Source organism: Caretta caretta, chromosome 2 (genome assembly GCF_965140235.1).
Source record: "Caretta caretta isolate rCarCar2 chromosome 2, rCarCar1.hap1, whole genome shotgun sequence".
NCBI classification, from domain to species: Eukaryota; Metazoa; Chordata; order Testudines; family Cheloniidae; genus Caretta; species Caretta caretta.
Genome location: NC_134207.1, coordinates 261,565,501 through 261,588,533, shown reverse-complemented (window position 1 = coordinate 261,588,533; position 23,033 = coordinate 261,565,501). Strand labels below are relative to the sequence as shown.

Here is a 23,033-nt window from a genome sequence, read left to right as displayed (position 1 = left end):
GACCAAGTTCCAGTGAGGGATCAAGTTCAACCCTCTGGCTAAATGCTGCGCATGGAAATCTGCTATACATTACGTGACCACCCCCATTTTTAATACAGAGGTGGGGCATGTAGAGACCGTATGTCCCAACATATAACGTGCAATGCTCCATCTTGTTCTGTTACCGATATCATTCCTATGTTATATATATATATATATATATATATACATGCACATTTATATTAATGATATCTACACCATTAATTACGCACACAGAAACACTCCTAAATACTTGACAGTTTTCTTAGAAAACTGAATAACGTTACTTGAGTATTTGCCATGCCCCAGGTATTCCCTACAGCTTTCTAGATTCTCAGCGTCACTCCACTGATGCGAATAGACCTGTGCCAATGTACCCCTTCAGCAGACCCTGTAACTATAGGACATTTAGGTAACACTGCAAATACTGAGGTCACCGTATCTACTTAACGAAGGTAAGGCTGGCAGGTGGACTCTGTCTAGAGGGTGACCGTAGTTTGCCAAGAACTTTGGAAATTCTTTAGGGGGAAAAGGCATTATGGCTGAAAATGTTCAAACTTGGATATCTAAAGCGAGGCAGCTATATCTATACATAAGCAGATGCCTTATTTCCAGAGGTGCTGAGTACCTGCAACTCCCATTGAAGTCAATGGGTTTTTGCAGGTGCTTAACACCTGGCTCTTTGGTGTCAATGCTGACTAGCAGGAATGCTTGAGCTCTATTTCCAGGTGAACTCGGTCAGAAAGACAATGACTTAATGATTTAATTGGGGATTGGTCCTGCTTTGAGCAGGGGGTTGGACTAGATGACCTCCTGAGGTCCCTTCCAACCCTGATATTCTATGATTCTATGACTTTCTTGTTAGACCTTGAGGATCAGGGGGCGAAAGGGAAAAAAGAGGTGAAGCGGTCAGGGGATTGAGGAAAGAGCCATATTGAATTCTACTCATCAGGGCTTTACAGACCTCTACTCCTGGAGTGCTGTTGGTATCGTACCCACAAGCTGCTGCATAGGGGGCAGGATACATGTCTGCCCAGCCTTGGCTTGTGCAGTTCCTGGTCACATTACCTAGAAGGAAAAGAGCAGGATGATTAAACAATGGGCACATTGATTCGATGTTCAAAAAACCAGGCATCACTTGCAGATTTAAATTCCAGATCATGAATTTTACAACACTCAGGGCCAAATCCCGACCTCCTTAGTTATTATTTAGTACTGGTATTATAATAGCGCCTGTAGACCGGGCCCCATTGTGCGAGGCACTGTGCAGACACATAGTTTGCGACAGTCCCTGCCCCGGGAGTGTTTCTCTATCTAAACAGACAAGAGAAGCATTATTGTTCCCATATTACAGGTGAGGCGCTAAAGGAGGAGAACTATGAAATCACTTGCCCAAGGTGACAGTTACACAAGAGGTTTGTGGCATTGCACCCAGCTTCCCCGTGCCTCTTTCAGGGCCTCACCCCCACACCCAGCCTCTCTGTTCTACTCAAGCAAAAGCCATTGAAGTCAATGGGAGTGTTGTTTGAGTGAGGACTAAGGACCTCCGATTTGGCTGTAGGAAAACAACAGATGTCCACAGGCTGTCCCGCATGCCATGTGGCGCCGACTTCCCCTCTTTCCCGTGGGTGCTCGACCACCCCCTCTGCCCCCAGCCCTGCCCCCACTCCACCCCTTCCACGAGGCCCCTCCCCTGCCTCGTCTCTTCCCACCCCTTCCCCAAAGTCCCCGCCCCAACTCCGCCCCCTCCCTGCCAATATTCCAACTCCTTCCCCAAATCCCTGCCCCAGTCCCACCTCCTCCCCTGAGCGTGCCACGTTCCCGCTTCTCCCCCGAGCCCGGAGCTTGCCAACAGCTGTTTGGCGGCAGCTGGGGGGGAAGCGCTGGGAGGTAGGCAGAGGAGCGGGGATGTGGCGTGCTCACGGGTGGAGGAGGAGGAGGAGGAGGAGGTGGGGTGGTGGGGAGGGGAGCTTGGCAGCCCTGGAGCACGCACGGAATCAACGCCTACGCCGCATACTTTAACACGTGTTCTGGAGGAGTAAGAATTCTTGGCCCTCCTAGCACTGGCAAACCAACTAACCTGTGTATGACCCACAACAACTTAACAAGAAGCATTGCAGTTGTAATCAAGACAATCCACTTATGTATGGGTATCAATGAATTGTTAATTAGGCTAGCAAACCCCAACTCATTCACTTTGCATTGATAAGAAGCAAAGAATAGTAGCTAAGTGTATTTGTCTGTGTTTACCTATATTTACCAGTCTAATCAAATTAGCTTTTAGATGCTAAATCCTTTTCATGTCTTAATTGCCTTCACATTATGTATGCAACTGGGTTCAGTTAACCTTAAGATCAAAGATGTGAGACACCGCAGTAAATTAATAATATTACTTATATTGTCTTCAACTTATCGATTGAGTTATAATGGACTGGCTAATTGCCTTATGTAAATGAGTGCAACTAGTTTACCTGTGTATGCACAGAAAAGAGAAGATTAAATTCAAAGCAAGGGTCGTAGTTTAACAATGAAGGTCCACAAACTATCTGCATTGTCTATTCTTCCCTGGAGAAAAGCCCTGCTGTGACAAGTTCTTGTCAGCCTGATAGAGAGCTATAAATACTGAACCTTGGGCACGATCCTGCATCTCTAGTCTGCTGAACTTTAAACAGGGAAAGTTTAAGCTGAGGGACTGTGATCTTCCAAGTAGTTACTTGGAATACACTGGAAAAGCCATGGAAAGACTCTAGCAGACAACATCTAAGCTGCCTTTGGATTCTAACCTTTTGGGATGTTTCCAGAGAGACTTTTGCAAGCCATCAGACTCACCCATCACCGCTACAAATCTGATATAAGGATTTTGCAAGCATTTGTAATGTATATAATCTTTTAACCATTTAACAATGCTCTTTTTTTATTAACAAATCTTTAGTTAGTTTACTAAGGATTGGCTGGCAGCGTGATATTTGAGTAAGATTTGAAATATATATTGACCTGGAGGTAAGTGTCTGATCCTTTGGGAATGGTAGAACCTCACATATGGTGAATTGGGTTTTCAGTAACCTCTCACTATATTAGACCAGTTTGTCTGGATAGAAACCAAGGGCTGGAATGCCTAAAGGTTTCTTGTTAACCAGTGCGGTGCTACAGAAGTTCTTTGTTACTGGTTGATTAATCTAATTACAGAATAAACCCCCAGTTTTTGGGGATTGTCTGCCCCATTTCTTGCTGTCTACCTGCGTGTGGCATTCTCAGGGATGGTCCATCCCAGGCACCCGTCACAGCAAGTCATGTGCTAGGTAGTCTTTTGAGCTGGAAGAACAGGTTCAGGAAACATAAAAGCCAACCTTCACCCAAACTAGACAAAACTCAGGGTGATTTTTGTTAGAGGTTCAAAATGTCTACTTAGCTCACACCTCTGTACTCCTGGGTCCAGCTGGGACTGACCACAGGAGTGCCCAAGGTATCCCAAGGAAAACTGCTCTCATAGTATTTCTTGCCTCACTAGTGTTTCCTGCTTCCAGATACCTAAAGCCTGTCCTACCAGCACTTCTAGCCCAGGTCTGCAGACCAAAGAGATTAAGCGGTTTTGAATAAACATCTGAACTTTTAGGTGTTTAACAGAACTGCATCAAATCTCCAGTGTCGGGTCCTGACTCACAAAGCACGGAACATCCTCAGCTCACAAATAGGTGATCATTGCCTTGCAGAATCGACTGAGTTCAGCGGAGCAAATTGTTCGTTGTCAATACTATTTGTTGCAAATGTAGCCATTTCTCCTGTTTCTGAAGTATGCACAAACTGATCCTGACTTCGGCAGCGATATCCGCTACTCATGAGTCACTGATTCTTCTTATTTATTATTCACATTGTACCAGCGCCCAGAGATCCTGGGTGCACGGTGATGCACTTGCACAGATCTGAAACTGTTGTTCTCTGCAGTAGCTGCACGCAGATTGCATAGCACAATGCATCTTCCCTGTCCTACCATCTAGAAGTCAAGCCATGCCTGCACCTTCATTAGTTCCATTACTTTTTATAGAGATTTAAATTACAACCGTAACATTTCACTTGGCGGTGAAGAACCCCATGCTCAGTGGAACCATGGCCATCAGTGTGCAGTGCTGTGTCTCCCTCTGAATGACATGTATATTTCAGTGCTTCTTCATATGTGCAGCCTGGTCATAGATTCTATCATATGAACGACCAGGTCTTGTCTTTCCTGTTAGCGGCCATCCCCTCCGCTTCGAGTGTTTTTTGATGGTTTCAATTTCTTGGGTCTTATCTCATTAGCTGACGCAACTGATGCTTATTTCATTCCGTGGCTTGCTTGGGTCATTTCTCCACACCTTCGAGTTTCTAATTTCTCGTTCCTTTGTTATTCTTCATTACCATCGAACAATAACATCTGGCTCTCAGACAATGCTTCCCATTGAAAGGATCTTAGAGCACTATACTGAGAAATCTTTTTTTCCATTTTAACAGAGAGGGAAACTGAGGCAGAGTGGCACTCTCTCGCGCAATGGAGCTGCAAGCTAAGACGGGGCCTTAAGTGGATACTGTAATACAAATACACTGTAAATTTAGTAAATAAATAAAGAACTAATGAGACAACTGGGGAATGTGGCATACTTATTCAACTCCGGTTTTCCCTCCGCACAGTGACCTGTGGCTCACCACACTCAGTTCACGTTCACACTTCTGAGCTAAGCTTTTATCAAGCTTTGCCTACTAGTATGCACACAGGAGGCCCGAATGCAGGGCTTTTACTCCCAGAGAAGCTCTCAGATGTAGGCTGGAGGTGAACATGTAAAAGAAAAGTTTATTTTTATCACTTTGTTCTGGTGCTGGAAGTGCAAGTGCATTGATGTTGTTGTGATGAGAAGCGAAAAGAACAAAGTGGTCTGCAAGAAGCTGCTGCTGCTTGGAGGTGAGCCTCTGAGTCAGACATCGGACTCTGAGGTCTTGGTATAGATGTTGAAGGCCAAAATTTCTCTCTCTTCGTTTACAGGATTCTTAGACATTTTCTCTACATCCTTTTGTAGTTCACATGTTTTTGGAATTCACAAAGCCAAGAACGTAATCCCTCGAGAATCTAAGCTCCCTTTTTCTGTAATGGCAACTTGGGGTGCAAAAGAAATACACAATTTTAGGGACCTAGGTCTGGAGGCGGATTAAGCTTTTGTGGGGCTGTGGGCCAGAGCAAGTGGAGGTCCCCCCCTCCCCCTGTGTGCCTGTTGGGAAGTGGGGTCAGGGCACAAGGGTTTCCCCTGCTCCCCAGCAGGAGTGCTGGGCGGAAAGAGCAGATCAGGGTACAGGGGCACGCATTTTTCAGGGGTGCCCCAATTGGCCAGGGCACCTGGGCATGGGCCCCATTAGCTCAGTGGCTAATCTGCCACTGCCCAGGTCTTATCTCACGTCTGTAGTCCTGCAGACTAAAGGCGATGGACAAAGTCAGTCCCTGAAGTAGACACCAATTCGAACCAATATTTGCTAGGAGGGTGACCTTATAGCGATGGACTTTTGGGTCTTCTAAAGATTCAAAATTGAGGTTCAGTTTGGATAAAGAACCCCAAAATCTCAATGTTTATCCTTAACTTCACCCCAGGAGAGGAAGAATGGCCTGGTGGTTAAAGCACTGGACTGGAATTTAGGAGGTCTGGGCGGACTTTCTATGTGGCCAATTCATCTGTCTGTGCCTCAGTTCCCCATCTGTACACCCACCCTCTGTTTAGTTACATTGTAAACTATTCAGGGCAGGGATTAATCTGTTTATACAGTGCCTCGCCCAATGGGGCTCTGGTATGGGTTAGTGTCACCCCTGGTGCCAGGGTAATTCAAATATTACCAATAGTGGCAAACTAACAGAACTTCATCTCTCATAAGGAGAGGTTGAGGTTTCCGGTATGTCTGGCCTCACTGAACCACATCATCTCTTGCAATAGTTCAGCTTCCTATCTTGGCCAGAGTCACAAAATGCAAATACAGCACAGACATAAGTACCATAAGATTATTGGCAGTGCTTATTTTTGCAGTGCAGAAGCACCTACGACCCCCCGTCACGGATGAGGACCCCACTGTCTTAGGTGCTGCACAAAACACATAACAAAAAGCGGGTCACTGCCCCCAAAGAAAAGGAGGACTTGTGGCACCTTAGAGACTAACCAATTTATCTGAGCATGAGCTTTCGTGAGCTGTAGCTCACGAAAGCTCATGCTCAGATAAATTGGTTAGTCTCTAAGGTGCCACAAGTCCTCCTTTTCTTTTTGCGAATACAGACTAACACGGCTGTTACTCTGAAACCTGCCCCCAAAGAGGTTGCAATCTAAGTATACGACAAGAGACAACAGATGGATACAGACCGATGGCGGAGCTCAAGGAAACCATGAGACAATATTGGTCAGCATTAGGGTGACCATATGTCCCGATTTTATAGGGACAGTCCCGATTTTTGGGTCTTTTTCTTATATAGGCTCCTATTACCCACCACTCCCTGTCCTGATTTTTCACATTTGCTGTCTGGTCACCCTAGTCAGTGTGTGGTCTCAACACACCAGCAGCCTAATTGTTGTCAAGTTTTTTGGTAGGCAAATGAGTTTTAAGAAGGGATTTGAAGGAGGACAATGTATTCTGCAAGCTTACATTAAGATGATAATAAGGTCATAGAATAGGAATATTAGGCAGAAATGCAAGAGACCTATAGGCCTAGACCTATAAGTAGTAGCTTAAGCAGACAGCGTAAGTAGGAGGGCTAACAGCCTGAGCAGAAGTAAGTAGCTTCATAGAGTTCGCCGAAGTACGTAAACTAACAGTGACCTTAAGTCGCAAGAAGGCATATGACTTTGTTTTGCAATAATTGTAAGTGCTGAAATTAAGGGGAAACTGCTGACAGGTGGTCACAAGAAGACAGTTTGTACCAATTTTAGGATATTTGTGGAGAAAAACATCAGCAGATGCCTAATTGCAGCTAGTTATGGGAACTGATTAATGTATATGTTCATGAGGGTAACTTAATGAATATACTAGGGTTTAGGATGAGGACACCCCATGCATATGCACACCAAGGCCTATAAAATGCTCAGCCATGGGTTAAGCCTTTGGAGTTCTCTATCGGCATGCTGGATTCAGACTAGGATCTGTCCCTTTGAGTCCTCCCCAAGGATAGAAAGAGTATACACATGTAATGGTGCAGGACATTATTACAGGATGATATTACTCCACCTTATTTGTTTGGATCTTTTTACTCATAGGACTGATCATAGGGATAATGACAATTTTACAATTATGAAAGGCTTTCTCAGAGCCTGAATGGTGGTGTCACTTCTATGCCCCTGAGGGCTTCCAGGTATCTAGTCATCCTGAAAATATGGGGCCTGGTTTTGAGGCAAGAACCTACCAAATTTCAGAGTGTTACCTGCAAACCCTAAAGAATGGGAATAATCAATATTTAATTAAAAGGCCTGGCAACAACAAAGAGGTGATTTTGCAGATGTTTACCAAGTGCTCCTCCCATGCAGGAGAGGATGGAAGAACAACTAAAACAACGGAACATTTCAGGACTTTCCAAAAATGTTTGCCTCTGTTTTGGTTCTGTAGTGTGCAGAGGGGGTTCAAGACACAACTAGCTCTGAACTAATGCATGGGAATCAGTCTACAAAAAGAACAGAAGGACTTGTGGCACCTTAGAGACTAATAAATTTATTAGAGTATAAGCTTTTGTGGGCTACAGCCCACTTCATCAGATGCACAGAATGGAACATATAGTAAGATATATATATATATATATATACACACACACATACAGATAAGTTGGAAGTTACCATACAAACTGCAAGAGGCTAATTAGTTAAGGTGAGCTATTATCAGCAGGAGAAAAAAACTTTTGTAATGATAATCAAGATGGCCCATTTAAGACAGTTGAATCATAGAATCACAGAATATCAGGGTTGGAAGAGACCTCAGGAGGTCATCTAGTCCAACCCCCTGCTCAAAGCAGGACCGATCCCCAATTAAATCATCCCAGCCAGGGCTTTGTCAAGTCTGGCCTTAAAAACTTCTAAGGAAGGAGATTCCACCACCTCCCTAGGTAACACATTCCAGTGTTTCACCACCCTCCTAGTGAAAAAGTTTTTCCTAATATGCAACCTAAATCTCCCCCACTGCAACTTGAGACCATTACTCCTTGTTCTGTCATCTGCTACCACTGAGAACAGTCTAGAGCCATCCTCTTTGATGATGATTTAACTGGGAACTGGTCCTGCTTTGAGCAGGGGGTTGGACTAGATGACCTTCTGGGGTCCCTTCCAACCCTGATATTCTATGATTCTATGATTCTTTGGAACCCCTTTTCAGGTAGTTGAAAGCAGCTATCAAATCCCCCCTCATTCTTCTCTTCCGTAGACTAAACATCCCCAGTTCCCTCAGCCTCTCCTCATAAGTCATGTGTTCCAGTCCCCTAATCATTTTTGTTGCCCTCCGCTGGACACTTTTCACATCCTTCTTGTAGTCTGGGGCCCAAAACTGGACACAGTACTCAAGATGAGGCCTCACCAGTGTCGAATAGAGGGGAACGATCACGTCCCTCGATCTGCTGGCAATGCCCCTACTTATACATCCCAAAATGCCATTGGCCTTCTGGCAACAAAGGTACACTGTTGACTCATATCCAGCTTCTCGTCCACTGTAACCCCTAGGTCCTTTACTGCAGAACTGCTGCCTAGCCATACGGTCCCTAGTCTGTAGCGGTGCATGGGATTCTTTCGTCCTAAGTGCAGGTCTCTGCACTTGTCCTTGTTGAACCTCCTCAGATTTCTTTTGGCCCAATCCTCCAATTTGTCTAGGTCCCTCTGTATCCTATCCCTGCCCTCCAACATATCTACCTCTCCTCCTAGTTTAGTGTCATCTGCAAACTTGCTGAGGATGCAATCCACACTATCCTCCAGATCATTTATGAAGATATTGAACAAAACCGGCCTCAGAACCGACCCTTGTGGCATTCCACTTGATACCGGCTGCCAACTAGACATGGAGCCATTGATCATTACCCATTGAACCCGACAATCTAGCCAGCTTTTTATCCACCTTATAGTCCCTTCATCCAGCCCATACTACTTTAACTTGCTGGCAAGAATACTGTGGGAGACTGTGTCAAAAGCTTTGCTAAAGTCAAGGAACAACACGTCCACCGCTTTCCCCTCATCCACAGAGCCAGTTATCTCATCATAGAAGGCAATTAGATTAATCAGGCATGACTTGCCCTTGGTGAATCCATGCTGACTGTTCCTGATCACTTTCCTCTCCTCTAAGTGCTTCAGAACTGATTCCTTGAGGACCTGCTCCATGATTTTTCCAGGGACTGAGGTGAGGCTGACTGGCCTGTAGTTCCCAGGATCCTCCTCCTTCCCTTTTTTAAAGATGGGCACTACATTAGCCTTTTTCCAGTCGTCCGGGACTTCCCCCGATCGCCATGAGTTTTCAAAGATAATGGCCAATGGCTCTGCAATCACATTCGCCAACTCCTTTAGCACTCCCGGATGCAATGCATCCGGCCCCAAGGACTTGTGCACGTCCAGCTTTTCTAAATAGTCCCGAACTACTTCTTTCTTCACAGAGGGCTGGTCACCTCCTCCCCATGCTGTGCTGCCCAGTGCAGTAGTCTGGGAGCTGACCTTTTTCGTGAAGACAGAGGCAAAAAAAGCATTGAGTACATCCTCTGTCACTAGGTTGCCTCCCTCATTCAGTAAGGGGCCCACACTTTCCTTGACTTTCTTCTTGTTGCTAACATACCTGAAGAAACCCTTCTTGTTACTCTTAACATCTCTTGCTAGCTGCAACTGCAGGTGTGATTTGACCTTCCTGATTTCACTCCTGCATGCCCGAGCAATATTTTTATACTTATCCCTGGTCATTTGTCCAATTTTCCATTCAAAAACTGATAGGAGAACACTTCAACCTCTCTGACCACTCAGTAAATGATTTAAGGGTGGCAATTTTGCAACAGAAAAGCTTCAAAAATAGACTCCAAAGAGCAACTGCTGAGCTTGAATTAATATGCAAACTAGATAACATTAACTTGGGTTTGAATAGAGACTGGGAGTGGCGGGGTCATTACACATATAGAATCTACTTGCTTAAGTTAAGTATCCTCACACCTTCTTGTCAACTGTCTAAATGGGCCATCTTGATTATCAATACAAAAGTTTTTTCTCCTGCTGATAATAGCTCACCTTAACTAATTAGCCTCTTGCAGTTTGTATGGTAACTTCCAACTTATCTGTATGTGTGTGTATATCTATCTATCTATCTATCTTACTATATGTTCCATTCTGTGCATCTGATGAAATGGGCTGTAGCCCACGAAAGCTTATGCTCTGATAAATTTGCTAGTCTCTAAGATGCCACAAGTACTCCTGTTCTTTTTGCGGATACAGACTAACACGGCTACTACTCTGTGACCAGTCTACGTTCAGCATCCAAGCTAAGGGGCCATGGTTAAAGGTTAAGATCTTGTCACAGGTATCTTTAGTAAAAGTCACAGACCGGTCACAGGCAAAAAACACAAATTCACGGAAGCTGATGACCTGTCCCTGACTTTTACTAAAAATACTCGGTATGGGAGTCGGAGCCCCACTGAGGGCTGCTCCAGCCCTGCTCCTGCTCTCTAGGCGGGCTGAAGCCAAAGAAGTCACAGAGGTCCATTAAAGGAACGGAATCTGTGACCTCTGTGACAAAATCGCATCCTTAGCTACGGTTAACGAAGGTAAGGAATAGCTGATGAAAACATGGGGCCAGATTGTCAACTGGAATAAATCAGTGAAGTCCATCACGGTTAATGGTACTCTGCTGATTTATACCAGCTGGGGCTTTTGCCCCATGATTATTAATCTTGACAGTGTTCCATGAAACAATGTCTCCAGTGTGTCATGACAGCCCCTGGACATGACACAAAAGGCATTGACAGAGATTGTGCTTCTTGTCTGTAACATGCGTCTAGGGTACAGTAGTGCTAGGGTTTTAAACAAATAATCCTTGAGCGTTCATAAACCCCTAACTATTCGATAATGTAAATGGTTTTATGACCCCTACGCTTAGGAAAACGTAACCAACCGGTTACAGATAGTTCGCATAGCACTGACAGCGTGGCTTCTGATCAGCTTGCAACGCTGTTCACAGTGTGAAACCCAGCTCAGGCACACCCAGCTTTCCTAGGCCGTAGGATAATTTGGAAGCTGACTGTGCTGGGTAGTGCGGGTGGAAGGTGGGGAAATCCCAACAAATAATTTGGACTGGTCAAAATTTTCCTTCAAAAGCGGTTTTCAGTAGAAAACTGGATTTTCAACTTAAACATCTGTGCAAAAAGTGCTCGCTTTCGGCAGAAAAACTTTGATTTTTCCTGGAAAAACCAAAAGCCCCAAATCAGAAACATTGTCTGAAAACGGCAATATTTGGGTTTTTGCTGAAATTATTTGGTACTAAAATTTCTGCCGGGTGGGGGGGGGGGGCAGACTTTTCCATTGAAAACCCTCTCCTTTTATGACCTACAAATAATACCTTGTGCTGATGTCAGTCATGTTGAGCTAGGTGGAAAAGAAAGAGGAAGAAAGATATATGTTTGTTCCTTGTCATTTTTATTAATAACTGGAGAGGCACTCGGCTACTATTATGCTAAGGGCCACATAAGTACCTAGATAGATAAATTGGTTAATGGTGGCCATGTAGGACTGGAGAATAGTTAATTATTGTGTGCCGGCGTGGTCAAGTCCAGACTAGGCAGATATTAACCCAGTTGTTACTATTGATTATTTCATAGCAAAGTTTGGCAATTTTGTCAAAAAGATGAACAAATCCCACCTTGGACTGCTTCCATTTATTCAAAATGCTGCTGCAAAGATCTTCCTGGCTCACTGCTTTGAGCACATCCCCTCTCCCTGTTCTTCCTCTTTTTCAACACGCCGAGCACAAGCTACTTAGCTTCACTTTTAAGGCCGATCCATCTGGTGAGCTGAGAGCTTTGGGAGCTGGTTGGTGATCTTTCCAATAGGCTTTGCTCCAAAGCTTATATTGGGGGTGGAAGAGAAGTAGATGCTTTGTGAATAAATACAAGTGAGGGGCTGGGACTGAGCCAGGCACAGTAGCTGAAGCCTACTGAACCTGTTGAGTAGGGGGACAGCAAAAAGGCAATTTTCGGAGGGAGTTCAGAGATGTAGAAGTATCAGTGACAGGCTGCCCCAGGAAAATAGGTCCTTATGAGACAGAAGCAGCATCAGTTAGTCAAATGGATACCGGAAGGACCAATGTCATTTGGTGCTGAAGACTATTATTATTAATTATTTGTATTATTATAGCGCATAAGACCCCCAGGCGTAGACCAGGACCCCACTGTGCTAGGAGCTGTAGACACATACAACAAAAAAAAGACAGTCCCTGTCCCAAAGAGTTTATAATCTAAGTATGAGACAACAGACAGATATGGACCGATGGGAGAGTACAAGGAATCAATGAGACAGTATTTGTCAGTTTGGTAGGCTGTGGTCTCAGCACACCAGCAACCTAAGCCCTGTCAAGGTGTTGTAGGCCTCACTGCAAAGGAGAGTTTTAAAGAGGAGGAGGACAATGAGTTAGTTTTGCAGATGTTTACGGGAAGCTTCTCCCAGGCGAGTGGAGCAGCTTGGGAGACATCAAGAAAGAGCTTGATCTTGATATCAATCAATTGATATCAGTGGTTAAGCACTGGAATAAATTGCCTAGGGACACTGTGGAACCTCCATCACTGGGGATTTTTAAGAGCAGGTTGGACAAACACCTGTCAGGGATGGTCTAGATAATACTTAGTCCTGCCTTGAGTGCAGGGGACCAGACTAGATAGCCTCTCGAGGTCCCTTCCAGTCCTATGATTCTATGATAATTACAGACTAAATTTCATTTGGACATTTCTTTTCTTGATTTAAATGACTCTTTGCTCCGATATGCTAATTTTGCGTTCTGTGAATATTCATATGAGCAACAAATATTCTCAAAAAGCAAACGTAATGCCATGCAAATGTGCCCAGATTAAAACAAGACTCAACATTTGCAAAAATAGCTGAAAAATAATTTTTCACTATTCGCTCAGTTCTATCAGAAACCCTTTTGTACGAAAAAATCCAACATTACATGCAATGGGATAGATTAACTAACCAGCGTTTTCCATCTTCTTTTCATTCTCCAATTCCTACACTTTAACTCATCAGTTACACCTTAAAAGCATTAGCACACAGCAGAGTGATGCAAACGGAATAATCTAGACACTTTACAAACCTAAACAGCCCATTTCCCCCATCTATCCAATTTTTTTTTTTGCAAGACCATAGATTAAATGAATTGACTTCACTATGCTTTATGTGGACATGTCAGCCTCAATAAAATTAACTGCATGAAGTGCTGGGGATGAAAATGGAGTTAAGGAATAAACACCGATTTCCAAACCTACTCACAAGGAAAGCAGACAGCTTCACGGAGTGGAACCTCCAGCCACAGCGGAGGTGTAGGACTGGAGGGGAGGTGCGTGGGATGGAGTATAGAACCTTAACTATAGAAATATTTTACCTATAATGCAGTCACTCTCTCTCTTAAAAATGACTGAATTTCGGAGCAGTCTCTCCAAAATGAATAGAATTCTGATACCAATGGGACATATTGTAAAGGAACAGAAAGATATCTGCTGCTGGACAAATAGGATAGCAATGAGCTTGATTTTTCCATCCGGTCCCACTACTGGGGCACGTTCATTAGAGTTCAGTGCTCTAAATAAACTCTTTGGTGTAGCCCTCATTGTAACACTCTGCAAGCTACTTTTCGGCCACCTTTTGTACTCGTGACGACCTCTGAGTGCTGCAGGAAGCCAGCTGAAAACTTTCCATTGCACGGTCACTTTGTCATGTTGATCTGAGCCAGCAAGGCTTATATCTGAGGAGCTGCTGCTGCAGTAGCATAGTAGATCTCAGCTTTCATAAGCACTGAACAGACTTACTAAAAAAAATAAATAAATCAGCTCTTCTGGCTCACAGAGAACCCTCCCCAGGAGGTTCCAGTTCCTCATTATATAGATCAGGGATAGGCAACCGGTGGCCCAAGGCTCGCCACAACCCAGCTCAGGACAGGTGATTGGCGTCACCAGGGGCAGGAAGGGGGCAGGACGGGGCAATGCAGGGGAGTGCCTTGCCTGTCATGTACATGACACTGTGGCACGAGCCAACAGGAGGGCGTGGGGAGCTGCCGCTGTGGGGTGAGTGCAGGGTGGGTCACCCCCGACCATCCTTACATCACACCCCCAGGGACTAGGATCCATCCCCTGGTGCCCCCTCCTGAGCCAAAGGGTTTGTGGCCCTCTAGTGCCTTAAAATTGCCCATCCCTGAATTAGGACGTGTGTCCCTTCTATGGTACCATGGTTCTTCAGAATACAGTGCTGGTGAAAGGGCGGTGGAAAGGCCTGAAGAATTAAGGTCCCCAGGTCATCTCCTGCAGAGATCCAGCAGAGCTACAATGCACACCTCCCTGCAGGGAGCCCTGGGCCTCGCCCATGCTGGTCAGTGGGCAGTTACTACCAAGCAGATGGGTGGGTACTTCACAGCCGGCACCCTTGATGGCAGCTTCATCAGAGAGGGGCAAAGAGCAATGGGCAAAGTGGTGTGAAGAATTCCTCAGCTGTATTTTCCCGGCTACCAAGAGGAATGCTGCTACTGAAATGGTCTTTCATCGCTGCTGCTGGTTAATGAGGTTTCACAGGACAAAGGAAATGGGACTGGATGGCCGATGCCATTGATACACTCCCCTTTCCTGGACTTGACCCCACTGAGTATTATTGTTATTATTAGGATTGTTTCCATTGTTGCTATGGCAATGTGCATCCAGCACAGGTCCTGGTACTCCAGGGACAGGCTGCTCCAGCTCCACCACCCATCTCATATGGCCAACTGGACACCTTTTCCTCCACTTGGACACAGACAAATACTTCAACAATCATAATCCAACTTGGGAGGAACTGCCCAAGGGAACGGCAAAGACGGCTTAAGAAACTAGATACTCTACATCTACTACCTCTCCACTGCAACAGGATCATTGTCTAGGCGTGGCCCCAGCAGGCAACGCAAACTAAACCGGAGGCTGAGCAATGAGAGATCTGAGTCCAGCAAACAATACATGACTATGAAGCATCCTGACACCCTGGCCCTGCAGGCTCGTCGGCCCATTCCAGACCCAGACAGGGCAAGAAGGCAGGCCGCTCAGCATTCGTCTTCTCTGCAAACTGCCAATCCAAGAGAGGTGACTCAGATGAGGCAACTTCATTCGAGTCCATTCGTCTGGCCATAGAAACCAGAGCCAAAGCTCACTGATTTTATGCTCATTTACAGACCTACACAGGCTAATGGGGTCATAAAGGAGCTCACAGAGACTTTGTCAGTGACGGCGGTGAAATACCCCAGACTGGTTGTCTCGGAGATTTCAACATTCATGTTGACAAGGGCACAGATGCAAAAACCCAGCTCCACACTCGCCTCCCTAGGACTTTGACAGGCCATCTCTGGTTCAGCCCACACAGCTGGTCACACCTGAGACTGGATCTTTGGATTAGATGTCAGTATCGAAGATACCACAACCCAGCCATTCTCTTGAACAGACGGTCACCTCCAGCACCTAAGCAACAAGGCAGACCCACAACCCCTGATCCAACCACAAAGCCTCAGATGCCACCAGATTCCAAAGCCTGCTAAAGGACAGCAGCAATCCACCCACAGGAGGTGGACTCATGGATCTGGTGAAGCTTTATCATTGTATCCTGGGTCTTGACCATCGACATACTGGTCTTCCTCCCTATCACTTCTTTCTCACATAGCAGTACCAGTGAGCATCACTTTCTGCCACCTCCCATTGGCAAGGAGACTCCCTCCCATCCTGGTGGATGATGACAGGGCCTCAATTATACACGCTGTGGCGTTACACCCCATATTCTTCATAGAAATATGGTTATGATATGAATATGGCAGAACTAACATATACTTTATGCAAGATGGCTCATGTAAGATATCATGGGAAAGGTTATGATCTACTGAATGTGATTATCCAATTTGTATGCTTGTATCATTTCTGTATCTAAAGTTAGGAATATTGACTATGTAACAACTACACCTGTGTGTGTATTTGGGAGACACCCACCAGACAACCCGCCATCACAGCCGTGATGGCCTATGAAGAAGAAACAATAAGACTGAACATACTTATCTCTCTCCTTCCTGAGAGGCATCCTGGGATGTAGCTCTGACATGACCAGGTCAGGTGGTCCTGTCACTTGATACAAAACACCATCTTGGACACTGCTGGTACTTTTCCACTGTAGGGGGATGGGGATCTGCTCCTCTGGCACAATGGAGCTTTCTACCAGAAGGAGACAGAGCTTTCTTGGAGGGTGGTCCCAGACTCCGGAATGAACTCCTCCAGCCTTAAGTACACTCACAAACCCCGCTATTTTCCACTCCATGTGCAAGGAGCACTTCAACTTGCCTTCTCCAACAAACTCAGAGCAGCGTGCAAATTTAAAAAAAAAATAAAACCCTACACTAAAACAAAACACTGCACATACAGTTCTCTCCTGGGGCAGGAGATGTGAGAGACAAAGGACCACAGGTGAAGATGTAATCAGGTCACTTAATGCACTAGCCTAGAGAATAGAATAGACTACAGAATGCTCATAGAAAGAGGCATTTCTCAGTTGTGTTTCACCTCTAATTTATCTTGATCTCTGAGAAGCCAGTCTGGAATGAGGCAGTGGCAGAATGAAGGAAAAAGAGTAAATCCTGTTCCTAGGGAATTTGATTGGAAGAGGAGGTTGATGAATTAAGCATTGGCGAATAGTGTCACTTTATTATTGAGAGCAAAGGCTTCCTGGGACAGAAACTCCTGAGTGCAAAAGTTGTAACTGAATTTCTTGGGAGTGAATGTGAAAGATGTGCATTGAAGTGGCTGTGCTGACTGGCTTATGCAGACTGTGCTGGCTATTAAAGAGCATGAGGCAGGAGCTAAGTGATTTGCTGAAGGCGTAATGGAAAGATGGTAGAAGGAAAGCCAGCTAGCAAGATGCCAGTGAAAGTGGGATGACGACAGGGAGGGTTCTGTTTGAGCTAAGTGGGAGTTGGATGCCGAGCAGATGAAGACAGGGAAAGTGGGTAAGACAATAGTTGAGAGTTAAAAACAATTCATTATATATGTATGTCAGACTCTTTTACAGCTTTCCTCATTCCTAATTTTTTTTTCGGTCTCTCAGCTATTGCAAATACTGGTTCAGCCCTACTAGAAGGTCTAAGAAAGTCCTCACCACACTACAGGTGAAATCCTGGCTCCACTGAAGTTAAAGGCAAAACTCCCAATAACTTCAATGGAGCCAAGATTTTACCCCATGAAGACAGTTTAAGTCAGCCATGGCTCTGGTAAGTTTCTCTCTTCTTACTCCTCCTGGTCCTTTCTGTAGTGGCCTCTGAATAACAGTGGAGGTCCTGTCTTAACTGGTTGTCTCTGTTGCTTCCCTACCATTGCATTCCCCTTAGTGGAAATGTATCTCTCCATCCAGTTGCACCCACATCATTGACTCTCGCAGATTCTTTGGATTATATTGAGTCCCTTGCAATCTTTATAGCTGGAATTTTATCACCAGGGAGTTGTAATATTACTAGGAGTCACCAGATAGCACTCACAGATAGTTTTACAAGTTCTGCTTAACTGAGTGTATAGGTGTTTAGGTCTTGGAAACATGCTTATGGTTAGATGTGGTGAAGTTATTTTCAGAAGCGGTACATCTTACCAGTCACACTGGGTCTATCAGCCTGTGTCTCACTCTTACTGAAACATTCCTTTCATGTAACTGATGCAAGAAAAAAAAAACTGTATGTCGGCTTGGAAGGCAGTTTTTTTTACTGGTAAATGTCCGTAAATGTTGTTTTCACTACACACCCCAAATTAACAAAAAATATTTCCACGAATAATCATCAAAATGTCAAAATTACATTTACAGCAAGGCAAAGTAACAAAAACATGCTTGAAAACTTATTAGAGTTCAGTTTCAGGATATTTACTTTGTATATTTTGACAAGTGATATTGACAACTTGTGTTTCGACAGCTTTAAAGCTTGAACTTTTTGAATCCCGATGTCTACGGTCATTAAATAATTATTGTCCGACCCCAGCTGAGAACTTCCACCACTGTGAATGTTTAAAACAGATAAACGCCTAAAAGTAGGCTTAAAAAACGAAACATCAATATTATCTGTCAAAATTATACAAAAATAAAAATCACATTCTGCGAAGCCTAACTATATGGTATCAAACCACTGCAGGACATACAGACTTCTTCAGTTTCTCACGGTTGTTTAACATCAGTTTGGTCTCCACTCGTCACCATCACAGTCATGCTGCATTGTACTGACCTTAACCAGACACACAGTTACTTTCCTGCTCCATTCTTGCTTTGCTTGAATTTGCAGCTGTTTGTTTGCTTCCTCTTTCCTTCCTACAATGTGCTGCTTGCTCATGGAAGAGATCTCTGCTCTCTTAATAAATATGCATAACTCTTCCTCTCCCCGCCCAAACTTGTTTTCTTTAATTGGGCATTGCCTACAGGAGTAGTTCTCAACCTTTTGGACTGGTGACCCCTTTCACATAGCAAGCCTCTGAGTGTGACCCCCGGCATAAATTAAAAAACACTTTTTTGTATATTTAACACCATTATAAATGCTGGAGGCAAAGAAGGGTCGGGGGGTGAGGCTGACAGCTCATGACCCCCCCCATATAATAACTGTCCCGACCCCCAGTTTGAGAACCACTGGCCTAGGGGTGTCCAGAGAGCAAGTGTGCAAAATCGGGATGGGGGTGGGGAGTAATAGGTGCCTATAAAAGAAAAAGTCCTGAATATCGGGACTGTCCCTATAAAATTGGGACATCTGGTCACCCTAGCACCACCTGCTAACTGCACTATTGCTTCATATTAAATTACTGCACTGTAAAACTTCAATCCAAGTTTCTCCTGGGTTTGAAGGGACTTAATGGCGACTAGCCAATGGTGCCACAATTTTGACTGAATCTCTTTAAACTCTAATGCAGCGGTTCCCCAAGATCACTTTTTGAATTTAAGGACAACCCAGGATCTACCCCGCCCCTTCCCTGAGCCCCACCCCATTCCCCACCCCACTACCCCGCCCACTTCCCCAAAGCCCCACCCCACTCACTCCATCCCCCCCTCCGTCTCTCACTCTCCCCCACCTTCACTGGGCTGGGGTAGGCGTTTAGGGTTTGGGAGGGGGTGCGGGCTCTGGGCTGGGGCCGAGGGGTTTGCAGTGCGGGAGGCGGTTCTGGGCTGAGCCTGGGGCAGGGGATTGGAGTGCAGGAGGGGGTGAGGAGTGCAAGCTCTGGGAAGGAGTTTGGGTGCAGAAGGGGTGAGGAGTGCAAGCTCTGGGGAGAAGTTTGGGTGCAGGAGGGGGCTCCGGGCTGGGGCAGACTGTTGGGTGCAGGAGGCGGTGGGGATGCTGGCTCTGGGACAGGGGTCAGGGCTGGGGCTTTGGGTGCAGGAGGTGGTTCAGGGTGCTGACTCCGGGAGGGGGCTGAGGGTAGGGGTGCAGCCTCCTGCCGGGCAGCACTTACCTCCAGCAGCTCCCGGTCAGTGGTACAGCGAGGCTAAGGCAGGCTCCCTCCCTACCCCAGCCCCACGCTGCTCCCAGAAGGGGCCAATGTGCCTCTGCGGCCCCTGGGAGGGGGCAGGCAGCACATGGCTTCACGCGCTGCCCCTCTCTGCAAGCACTGCCCCCGCAGCTCCCATTGGCCACAGCTCCCCGTTCCCAGCCAATAGGAGCTATAGGGGCGGTGCTTGCAGGCAGGAGCAGCGCATGGAGGGAGACCCCTGCTCCCCCCATGGCCGCTTCCGGGAGCAGCGTGGGGCCTGGGCAGCCCCACTGCGCTGCCGGAGACCGACCTGTTGGTGACCACTGCTCCAACGTAATAAGATAATCAAGAATAATATTTAAAAGTACAAAGTCCTGAATGTTGTTAACTGGAAGTGTAACAAGTTCCTCCTCATGGGTGTCAACAGGATTTGAATCCAGGACTTTCACATGGAAAAGCATCCATGTCTTTCATTTGATCGAAGAGCAAATCCAGGAGCTGGTGGTAGATATAGGCTCTTATTTTCATGTGGGTCACCCACGGGATGGCAATCCTTAGCTCAGTCTACAAGCATGTCATAGAGGCACTATACAAATGCATTTAACAAAACAATGGGCATTTTGCTTGCCAAAGTTTCCAAGACGTCTGACAAATGCAGCGTGACGGGCTTGTTACAAACAAATTGCAAAGGTCTGAGGCCACAACACACTTTAAGCACCCAAAGCCACCTATCTCCTTAATTACACTGTGTGGTGTGGGAGCAGCTGGTCACAGGTGTTGGTGTAGTGCGGATATAGGATAAAAATGAGAAGATACAAATCAGCATTCATCTAAAGATCTGGGGTCTGATTCTGCACTGCCTCGAGCCTTCTGTAGTCATTTCTACCTGTGCAAAGCGAGTGCATCCCTTGCGTTACAGCGGGTCGCAATTTCTCAATTGAAATCTTTTTTCCACCAAAAATTACCTCCTCCCCCCAATGAAAACGTTACCAAACGAATTATTTTTTAATATGTCTGGTTTTTTTTCTGACAGTGAAATTTTTTTTTTGCTAAGTTTCCCTTTCTTTCTCCCTCCATCTCACCCGTTTCCCTTCGCCCCCTCTCCTATTTCAGTGGCAAAATAGGAGGGAAATGAAAAGAAAGAGTAATCATCATCATCATCAGCCCCCAAAATGATAATTATTTAAATCAACATTTTTTCAAGTAAAAGAAAAAAATGGAGAAAGTTTTCAAATATATGAAAAATTCTCCCTTTTGCAAGGCTGGGAATGCACATGATTCTGCAAATAAAATAATAATCTTTACCATGTTTTGACTATATCAATTTTACACCCACTTTACACAAGCGTAAACAGCTAAGCACTTGGAAAGCAATGGAGACACAGACTCTTGAGACCCTGATCCTGTCACGAGTTATTCAAACACTTACATTTTACTACCTTGAGCAGCTCCTTTGATTTCATAAGCCAATTCACAGTAGTAAAGTTAAACACATGCCTAAGTGGTTGTAGGATCAGGGCCTTAATCTCATGCTAGGTCCTTTGCTTTGCATAGACACTTGTAAGTGTGGTGTGTGTGGGGATAGCCACTAACAGTAACTGACTCATATCTGATGGGTCTTCTCACATGATGTTCAACTTGGCAAAGTTCTCTCTGGTATAATGAAGACGGATAATGATATGCGGGATTAATCAGCTCTGCAGTACAAACAGACGTGCAGGGAGAGGATGCAGTTTCCAAAGAAGTGCCATGCTGCAGGTGTGTTATGACAGATTGAGTTACTTCCTGTCAATCATTCTAGGCTTGCTTAAAAGCGCTTAGGAAGAGGCACAAAATAATACGGTGTGTGGCTTGAAGACAGGCTCCCAGGACAACTGGGCTGAATGCACTGAAAATGACTTCGGGCACATCGTCAAATAAAAAGGGATGACAAAAAGATGTCATAAGGCTCTTCAGTTACTTCTATTGGGCTAAAAAAAATCAAGGGGTATGGAGGAAAGATCTATTTGAAACCCAAAACAGAACAGCACAGCCAGGTTTGGAGAGATTTTACATTGAAACAAATATTTCCTATCTTAGAGGTGACTTACTGGGATTTAAAAGGTCCATGATTCTCTCAGGTAAGGTCTGTGCCCTCCTGTCTCTGCTAATTTAAAGCACTGCCAAATAACTACTTTCTTTGCCCTCCTGGATAATTTAAAGCCACAGGGCCAGATTCTGATTTCTGTTACACTGGTGTAAAACTGAAATAATTGCTGCCATGGCTGGAATTACTTGGGGTTACAAGATGGCAAGACAGCAGAATTTGGCCCAAAGGGTATGTCTACAGTTGGAGTGGTGACACTTTCTAGCCATGCTGAGTATGTACCTATGGGATTCAGGAGGGGTGATAATTGGGGCGGCTAGCCTGTGCCACCACTCACCACTACCCATGGTACCTCAGCTACACCAAACTAGCCCAAGTATGTCTGCACAAGCTGGGAATCACACCCCTATCTCCACATATGGATATAGCCTTAGATAGAGGGTAAAGTTTTCAAAAGGGCCTCACTGGCTTAGGTGCTCAAGTCTCATTGACCTTCCATGAGGCTTAGGTACCTAATGGCTAGTCTCCATGAGACGAACTCCTTGCTGGTATACGTATACTGGTGTAACCCTTCTGCCCGTCAGAGTTTGCAGCAACAAGGGCCGGGTTCAATATCTAGGGGATCCATTCCAATAACACAATGCAAACCGGCTCGAGCCCCCACCCAGTGACCTGGGACAAATATATACCACCCCCGCTGGGCGCCTCCAAGCGGCAATACTTCCCCTCTCGCAAGCACATAGTCTGAGTGTAGCAAAAAGCCTTTTAATAACAGAGAAACAATGTGGCATTATGTTGGGGAAACACCACCAACAGGATTCATAACACAACCCATGAGCAAAAAAACCCACCCCAAGCAAATTGGGGCATGCCCCTTTCCCTTTGGTTCTTGAGTCCAGCAACCCCAAATCACCCAAAGTCCCAAAAGTCCAATGACCCAAAAGTCTCTGTCCCTGGTCAGGGTGGCCCCAGAGTTTGAAAGTTTATCTGCGGAGCTTTACCTCCCAACCTGGGTGGAGGTGGGATGGGGGTAAGAGGCACCTTACATGATCTGAAGCTGACCGCCCCACAGCTCCATAGGCCTTCGCTTCGCTCTGCTCCGCCAGCCACCCCATGAACTCCTTCGCTCAGCTCCGCGGCCCACAAGCAGCTCCCACTGTCCTATGAACTGCTCCACCAGCCTGTCCACAAGGCACTCCAGCCATCCCGCAAACTGCTCCACAATATAATATCTTCAGGCTCCCCCAC

General features: G+C 45.6%; 1 protein-coding gene across 1 annotated transcript in view; it reads right to left on the bottom strand.

The window, feature by feature from the left end:
- The window catches only part of LOC125631161 (vasoactive intestinal polypeptide receptor), a 199,132-nt gene that overhangs the window by 59,034 nt on the left and 117,065 nt on the right, over positions 1-23,033 (bottom strand). Inside the window, exon 4 of the mRNA XM_048837429.2 lies at positions 983-1,086. Within this exon, the coding sequence (XP_048693386.1) occupies positions 983-1,086 (104 nt within the window). The remainder of the gene's footprint in view (positions 1-982; positions 1,087-23,033) is intronic.